Here is a 9,081-nt window from a genome sequence, read left to right as displayed (position 1 = left end):
GTTCTTGGGTGCCCTGGTTGGGGGAGATTTGGGGTGTTCTGCCACGGGGAGGGGGGGGGGGGCTAAGTTCAGAACCTATTCCATCTCACTTGAGGAACAACCCTAGACTTGTAATGGAGCAGTAGCATTTATATACAGTCACAGACTCCCTTTCTTGATAAACTGTATTGGCAGCATTTGGCCACACACCCAGACTCTCTTCTTTGAGAAACTCCCTCTCGATCCTCCCCAAAGTGGCCACTACACTTTGTCTGGCAAGGTCTTTGTTTCTGCCAAGTTTCTGCAATGCATCACCCAGGTGAGGAGGTCTCTAGGAAAGGGTGGGATGTAGGTTTTGCCTCCTAGCTGTGCCTTTCAGCAAGGCAGCTGCTCCATCCTCAAAGCTGGCAGTCTCTCCCCGCTTCCATCCCAAAGACTCCTTCCCTGGCCATTTCTCTCAGAACAATATAAAATCCTCCTATTTACTCTTCCAAGCTTTGCCAACTCTAAAGACTGAATTTTTTAAAAAAGAAAGGGTAACCCCCCCTCTCCCCAGGGGTAGTATGAGGGGGGTGGTCCCAAATACCCCAGGTCTCCTGCCCCTTCACTCCACCCCATCCTTTTCGTTTTGTTGCATTACTGGTGAGACCCCCACCCCACCCCCCACCTTAATTTATTTCTGTACACCTACAGCAGTCTATTGCAATCAGTATTGTGGACCTGCCCCCCCAAGTAGTGCCCCTCTCCACAGCAGCCTAACCTTTTGTCCCATTGAAAGATGTTTCGTAGGTGGAGAGGAACTTCCAGCTGTTGAGCGGCACATGCAGATCTTTCTGATACCAGAGGTCTGCCTGAAAAGCTTGAATCGTCAGATCCTTATTGTAAACAGCATACAGTCTTTGTTGGGGGGAAGGATGGAACTCCTTTCCCCATCTTTTATGAGGATTATCTTAAGTGCTCTGATGCCTTTACTCAAAGACTCCCTGAAGCCAGCCTTGGTGATTGTGCCTCATCCTGCCATGTGTTCTGGGCCCCATGTGGGGAGAGCAGCCTCGGTTGCCCAGAGCATCATGGAAGCAAACCCCTCCTTTCTCCCACCACTCCACTCTACCTGCTGGTTGGTGCCATCTCTGCCTGGGCGGGGAGGAGGGCTCCCCAAGGGGACCTCTTCTGCCAGCACAGGAGGAAGACATTGCTCAGACAGGCTTCTAGGGCGAGGTAAGTGAGCGCAGCTGGTGGGTTCCTTTGGGGGACTAGCTAAGGAAGGCGGGAGGGGGGGTGCATGTTTGAGAGTGTGTATGTATGAGAGACCTGCCTGCTACAGAGGGGACTGGTCCTCTAAATGTATTGAGTTGGGCTTCTGAGTGAGACAATCCATCCCCGGATGAAGCAGAGTTGGCTCCTCAACTTGCATCCTTAACGTACGATGGGATCCTGAACAATCAGGTGGGGTGGAGGCCCTCTGAAAGAAAAGACATTCCCCAAACCCTACCAAGCTCCAGCTCCTTAGCTGGAAGGATGGTCTGTGGATTATATATTTTTCTGGATTAGAACTTGAATGCTTTGGTTCCTGAGGACTCCTCTGAATTTGCAGCGCTTCCTTGAGGTTCTAAGAGGGTTGAAACCAAGCAAAGGAACAGAGCATCGTGGCGTGAGCTTTGGTGTTCAGTTCCTTTCTGGCAGATCTCTGTTTTGGGAAAGTGAATGGGCTGCACTTCATCATCCAAACTGGTATCTTTCTCAGATATGCAGTGCCTTTAGGGAAGAGCCCAGGCCCTGCTTTTTCAACTAATGGCTCAGCTGGTCCCCCAAGCTTCCAAAGTGGTTGTCAAGAGTGGTGGGGATGACCCAGGGCTGAGATGATGAGGTTTTTTGCTGACTGTTGAGTGTAGCTTGGCTGGCCAGAGGTGCTGGTAGGATATAGGCTTCTGTTCTTGAGGGTTTCTGTCCTTGATATCTGTCTACAGCTTTCCCATTTTTCCTCTGGGGCTCAACCAAACACAGGGTTGCTGGGCCAACAGCACATGTCATTAGCGAGGAGCCCTGGGCCTCTGGGTGTGTCATTTTCCAGTCTCCATGGCAGCCACTGCTTGGGGACCTGCAGGGGTTCCTGGAACTCAGCCCACAGCCTTCATAGGTCTTTGTACTTGTTGCTGCAAGTGCTCTTACCCCTTTGACCGCTTCACCAGCAGCTGCTTTAATGGCCTTAACGAAGCACCACAAGAGATCAAGGCCTTGGAGGGTTATCAGGCTAAAGGCTAAGCAGATTTGACCAGGGAATGAGACACAGAGCAGCCAAATGCTCAGTGCGAGAGCCGTTGTTGCTGGTGGGAACAGATAATAGAATCATAGAATTGTAGAGTTGGAAGGGACCTCAAGGGTCATCTCATCCAACCTCCTGCAATGCGGGAATGTAGGAATCTTCTGCAGGATGTTGACTGGTGGTCATTCTTCTTGGTGGCACAAGTCAAGGCCCCACAGTGGACCAGTGAAGCTTCAGATGGTTTGGACTCCTTGAATTTATCCTGCGCAAACCTGCCAATATGCCCAGCACAGATAATGGGGGTGCCCCAGAGGTGAGGCAGGGGCAACTTCTGGTTACAGGAATGTGCTCGCTGGAGGAGGTTTGCCCGTGGCTGACTGGTGTGTTTTCTTTTTTTATATATATAAAATTTTTTATTGGTTTTACAAAATTTTTGAAACAATACAAACACGTATAGTTTCATAAACTTTTTTTCATGAACCTTGTTTCTCAGACTCCCCCATACCTCCCCTTTCTGCATCCCAATGTCCAAGATTTTTAGCAACTTCTAAATATTTCTGTCAAGCCTCTGTCCTCTTAATCTTTCCTTCAGTCTAATCTTATATCGCTGTAACCCTTTCTTTCTCAAGACCTCGACATTCTAACATTCATCAAGTTTATAATAGTCCTTAAGATAGATTTTAAATTTCTTCCATTCTTCTTCCGCCGTCTCCTTTCCCTGATCACGGATTCTGCCAGTCATCTCAGCCAATGTCATGTAGTCCATTACTTTCATCTGCCATTCTTCCAGGGTGGGTAGATCTTGTGTCTTCCAATACTTTGCGATAAGTATTCTTGCTGCTGTTGTAGCATACATAAAGAAAGTTCTGTCCTTCTTTGACACCAATTGGCCGACAATGCCCAAGAGAAAGGCCTCTGGTTTCTTAGGGAAAGTACATTTAAGTACCTTTTTCATTTCATTATATATCATTTCCCAGAAAGCCTTAATCTTCGGGCATGTCCACCAAAGGTGATAGAAAGTACCTTCAGTTTCTTTACATTTCCAACACTTATTATCAGGCAAATGGTAAATTTTTGCTAGCTTGACTGGGGTCATGTACCACCTGTAAATCATTTTCATGATATTTTCCTTTAAGGCATTACATGCCGTGAATTTAATACCGGTGTTCCACAACCATTCCCAGTCAGCAAACATAATGTTATGGCCATGACTGGTGTGTTTTCTGCACCAGTCAGAGACTTTCTCATTCTGCCTTTGACTTACTGACTCTGCTTGTTAGATTTTTCTATGTTCCTGCATTAAGTATGTATTCTGTCCTGCTGGTCCCCCCCTATTTTACTTGGGGTTTACTTGTTAAATCCTTTGTATTTGTTGCTAAGCCCCCTGGGAATAGTCATGCTATGTGTTTTCGAAACAAAATAAGTATTGAATAGAGACATAAAATGATTACCCTTTAATGAAAGTGTTACCAATAAACATTACCCCGTTTAGCGTAGTTTATAAAGCTGATGAGCATATATTAACTGTTTTAATGACTTGCTTTAATTAAGAAGACATTGCAAGATTTCCCAAAGAGGAGGTTGGGGGGGTGTCTTCCATCACTGCAGGGAAAGGCTATACCAGCAACTACCCATAATGGCACTTCCTGTCCTCTAGGAATCCAGAATAAGTTTCACATGGAATAAGATGCATGAGGCTAATTGTAGGAGACACAAGAGAATCATATTATCATAGAACTATATAATTGTAGGGTTGGAAGGACTTCAAGGGTCACCTAATCCAACCCCCTGCAATAGATAAAGTGATCCAGAGCTGCAGCTGCTCACCCCACCCCAATCCATCAGTTCGCAATCAAAAGCAGCCAGACTTTCTCTAAGACTTGCTCAGTGTTAGGTTTTGCTGAGTCTCTGAGCAAAGAAAGCTTGGCAGTTACTAAAAATGCACCTCACTGTGCACAACTTGATGCTCCAAATTGGCACTCACTTTCTTTTGTCAAGAAAGCTCCTAAGGTTGAGCTTGGCTTGGTCTTCTCTCTTTGCTGCTCTCATATACCTAAAGGCCTCTCTCTGCCTGTGACCTTCTTTCCACAGCCTTCAGCCATCCCAAGGTCTCCTCCCTCCAGCAGCTCCTCTTGCATGCCTGGAGCTGCCTCCCAGGATGCCTGCCTGTGAAACCCCCTCCCTGGCTTTCTGCAATGAAGCCCAAGGCCATGCAGCCAAAATGGAGGCACATCCAGCTTGCTTGCTTGCTTCCTCTCCTCTTTCTCTGTGATCATATTTAAGACTGGAAGCTCATCAAGGGAAGGTGCTGCCCTCCTGTAAAAGCATCAGGCACACAGGCGGTACCACACAGAAATAATGGGGAGGGGGATGGTCTTCCCTGCAGGTCGTCTCCTTTTGCTGGGTTTGTTTAGCACTTCATGGCTCAAAATTGGCAGCATCTGTTCCGGGAGGTGCTGCAGGGCTGGGATCTAGCAACAGCCTGAGGCAGTGAAGCTGTTGTGGGGGACGGGGGACAGCAGCCTGTGCATAATCACTCTCATAGAGAAAGACCCAGCTGACTTTCCCCAGGAAGGCAGGTGTAATGTCTTCTGTTCTGACTCCCTCCAGTGGATGTTACAGTACTTGGGGCAGCTCAAGTTCTGTCCTTGCAGACTGTGACCAGATCCAGATGCTCAGGTGGCTCCAACTATACTGGCCAGGTGGAGAAATGGCTTGATGGTTCAAAGCATCTCCTTCTGCCTTTTCTCCTTGAGTGAGCCACTTTTCAAGGGCCCACTGTCCTGACTATTGTGGGCACACCTGATGCTCTGATCAGATTCCTAGCCAGTGACTGCACAGCCTCATTACCTGGATGAGAAGACCAAAACACAGGAATGTGCAAAGGACCCTGCTTCATTCGACCCATTGCTCCTAGTGAACTGAGATAGGTCCTGCCAAGACCCTGTTTAAGATCCTTTCTACAGCTTTGTCTTGAGTTTAGGGGTTGCTTGCATCGCCTCCTTGTGCTCGGGGTGTGCGTGCTGAGAAATCTGAGAAATACATACATATGTTTCTTCCCTGTTGCCCTCTCTGCAGGGTCCTACAGGATTAGATCCCCTTGGCTAGAGATGGCAAGTCCCAACAAAAACCGGATTCTCCCAGCCCAGGGTAAGAGGCTTCATTGTGGTGGAATTTCTGGCAGAGGTGACAGCCTGACATGTGACTCGCTCCTTGGCGAAGGTGATATATGGAAGATACAGAGTGTCTCCTGAGCAAGTCAGAGGAACCGGGGTAGTATTGGGGAGTGGCTGTTTGTTGGATTTCTGCTTGCCCAACCATCTGGTAAAAGAACAAGAGCCCCACCCTAAAGCACTGACGGAGGAAGAGGGGGCAGGGGGAGTGCACCACCCCCGACACCACGATCCTGGTGGGGTGCCATTGTGGCTGTCCCCCCCCCCCTGCACTGGCTGCCACACCCCCACAGGCGATGCGCCACGCCCCCGGGACCCGTGCCAGCCACGCCCCCGCCTGCTCTCTGCCCCTGGTGCCAGAGCATGAAGCTCCGCCACTGCCCTAAAGAACAGTGGTCTGCAATGGGATCCATCAATGCCTTGATGTGACATTGTCTGATGGTCCCCTACAGTGAGCTGTGGGTGACAGAGGTGCCTTTTCTCTCTGCCTTTCAAGAAACAAACATGGTCTTTCTTTTTTCCATCTGCAGGCATCTTTCTCCTCTGGGTTGCTCTGCACTTCAGTACTTGGACCTCTTGTATACTGGCAGGTGAGAGGGCTGGCTGGCTATGTGCTGGGAAGGGGAAGGTTCTGTGTAGGGAGGCCCCTGGGGCACAGGCTGAGGAAGAGGTGGACCCTTGGAACTTCCTGCCACTTTCCTCTATGCACCTTCTGAAACATAAGCATGGCTTCGGTTGCAGTCAAGGCTTCTGCTCCACTCAGGAAACCATTAGCAGGAGGAGAGACTTCCTTGGCTCACACCCCAAGGCATTTACTAACCTCTTGCTTCCTCTTTCAGAGCCTGGGCCCATTTCAGGAGCACCCCTCATCCCCAGCAGCTCAGCGAACAGCACAGGCATGATGAACGTAAGAAACTGACCCAGTATGATGCTGCTGTGTGTTGGGGGGGGACGTGTTGGGCACTTCCCAGTTGGAGATGATGGGATGGGAATGTCTGGGTGTGGGGCAGACATGGACTGTCTGCTCCTGGCTGGCTGCAGCCCTTTGGTGAGAAGGAATGTCCTGCAGATGGAAGTATTCATTGGGTAGGTTTGTATGTCAGAGATATGAACCAGGAAATGATTCAGTTGGGAGGCCCAAGTGGAGGTGGCAGGTCAGGTCCAGGTTGCAGGTGAGAGGTGCTACTAGGGTAGAGGATGCTTGGCCTGGGGAGGCCAGGGCAGCTGCCTAGTTTTCTTGCCATGAAGGTTCAGCTCCATCTCCCTCTGCAGCTCACATGCCAGAGCTTCCAGTGTTCCGGGGAGCGATGCTACCATGACGAAGCTCATGGGAACAGCACAGAGACCTGCCACAATGCAACACACTGCGAGGTAGGGAGCCCGGAGGTGTTATTTGAGTGGGGTTGTTTTAAACAGTTTTAAAGTGTTATACGTCAATCTGTATTTTGTATTTGTATTTTTTTTGGTTTTATAAAGTTGATTAATACTCTACAGCCTTTTAAAATGGGTTTGGGAGGTATTCTTCTGATCTTTTTGTTTTAACTATTGACTTGTGTTTTTACCTTGTATTTTTATCCTGTGAACCACCATAAGATCTTGAAGAGTGGTACAGTATATAAACCAATAATAATAATAATAATAATAATAATAATAATAATAATAATAACAACAACAACCCCCCGAAGAGGCTGCAAAGGACTGTGGGTGGCCTTGGCCTCTGTCCTGGACTGTGTTCTTACAAGTGTGGGGGGGATCAGCTAAGGTGAGGCTGTGGGGTCCAGCCACTCCTGCTTCTCTGCATGGATCATAATGCAGCGATGGTCAGTTGTCAGCCTTGCCCTGCTAACTCTTTGGTGGGTCTTGCAGCTCTTCCGCCTCAACACTACCAGCTACACAGCCCGGTGCAGCAGTGAGTGTGGGGGAATCAACGGCACCGACATGTGCATGCAGAATGGCACCATCAGAATGAACTTGTGTTCAATGGAGTGCTGCAGCTCCCCAAACTGCCTGCTCCTCAACGCTACAGCCTATGGTAAGCTCCCCCAATTGGAGGCCTCTTAAGATGCTCGGCTTGGCAGGATTACTTCTCCCTGGGAAGGCTGAGCTGACCTATGGGGCATCTGGGCAGAGCTGCCTTCTCAGAGGCCTTTCTTGGCTCTGGGGACTCAGTCCCTGGAGCAGCTGAAGGGCATGATTTCAGCCCACAGCCAGCCTCTCTCTGACCTGCCAGTCTGGCATGACAGCTTCTCCCGTCGGTCAAGAGGTCATGGGGGCCTCAGCCAGCTCCTCCATCTCTCGTGTCTGTTCTAGGTGATCTGCCGCCCACCACCACGCCGGCGCCCACCACTACCACCACCAAAGCACCCCCCAAAAATGTAGGTGTCACTTCATGTTCTGGAAGGGATGGCTTGTTTGCTGGCAGGGCAAGTGGGCAGGTGGCATCCTCAGAGTGGGTGGGTGGGTGGATGAGTGGGAAATGGGATCCTGGTTCTTTTCCTATGTCCTCCCTCCTGCCCAACACCAGGGATGCACCCCCCACCCCACCCCACATCGGATCAATCATTTAATTGAAGAGCTGTTGAGCAGAGGGGGAGATCCCTGGGGGCAGGAAAGAAGTTGGGCCCACTTCCTCCCAGAAGCGTCTGGGCTTTTTTGTGGGGTTTGTCTGCCTTGCCTGCCTCTCCTTCCTTCCTGACAGCCATGGATGGCTCTGGGCCATCCAGTCCAACCTGCAGAGATGTGTGACTGTCTGAACCCAACTTGACAAATGCCTGCGTCCTTCTGAACAGCCCTGATTTGTCTGGGGATTTGGCTGAATCCAGTGCACAGCCCTGGTGTCCACAATTCAATGGCCTGCCTCTCTTTCCTCCCTCTGTAGGGGAAAGTGTGCTCAAGCTTCACCTGCCACGGAGAAGGATGCTACAAGGGACAGAAGCACGCAGCCAGCTGCATCGTGGGCTTTAATTTTTGCGAGGTACCGTTCCTGTAATGTTAACACCCCCCTCCAAACGCCCACGCTCTTGTTCTGCCCTCTGAATGAAGCCCTTCCACAGGGAAGGGGCCTGAAGTGTTGCTGCAGTGCCTTAGAATGCAGCTTGAGCCTTGTAAGCTCCTTACAAACCAGCAGGAGCTGTGTGCCTCAAGAGAGCAATGTGGAAAGGGGTGGGCAGTGGCCACTCTGATGGCTGTCGTGAGGATTCTGAAATGAGAATAGTTAGCTAAATGGATGCTGGAGCATGCAATGGAAGTCTGCTTTTTAGGACGAGAGATCTGAAGTCTGAGGAAGAAAGTGGGAGGCCCACCAAATCCCCATCAGCAGCCCTGAGTGCCAGCTACCCTCTGCAGGCACCCTGCTTGATTCTGGGCACCCCACCCCCCCACAGTACCAGTGCCTGAAACAGCAGCCAAGCTGGTCCCTGCATCTGCTACTTGTGTGGGCCAATGCCTGCTCCTTTCTCTCCTTCCAGATGAAGAAAACCGGCCCCCACTTTGTGGCTGGATGCAGCAAAGTCTGCAAAACGGCTGGCCCTCCCTGCTCCGCGGGGTCCAAGGTGCCCTGCTACCAGGAGTGCTGCCCAGCGATGCCTAAGACCAGCTGCCTGAAGCTGGATGGCAAAGTGCATTTCAATGGAGCCAAGCAAGTGGTAGCCCTCACTCCCCTGCTCC

General features: G+C 50.3%; 1 protein-coding gene across 1 annotated transcript; it reads left to right on the top strand.

Moving 5' to 3' along the window:
- Window positions 1-800: 800 nt before the first annotated feature.
- LOC308592367 (uncharacterized protein) lies at window positions 801-8,873 on the top strand (the record flags this gene model as incomplete). Its single annotated transcript, XM_081203749.1, has 7 exons — window positions 801-1,197; window positions 5,321-5,392; window positions 5,946-6,322; window positions 6,688-6,786; window positions 7,282-7,447; window positions 7,726-7,790; window positions 8,294-8,873. 7 exons carry the CDS (start codon window positions 801-803, stop codon window positions 8,402-8,404), a joined length of 1,287 nt encoding a protein of 428 aa, XP_081059875.1. The 3' UTR covers window positions 8,405-8,873.
- Between the last annotated feature and the right edge of the window lie 208 nt (window positions 8,874-9,081).

Source organism: Podarcis bocagei, assembly GCF_964188305.1.
Source record: "Podarcis bocagei genome assembly, chromosome: 7".
Taxonomy (NCBI): Eukaryota; Metazoa; Chordata; class Lepidosauria; order Squamata; family Lacertidae; genus Podarcis; species Podarcis bocagei.
This window is presented reverse-complemented; position numbering and strand designations above follow the sequence as displayed.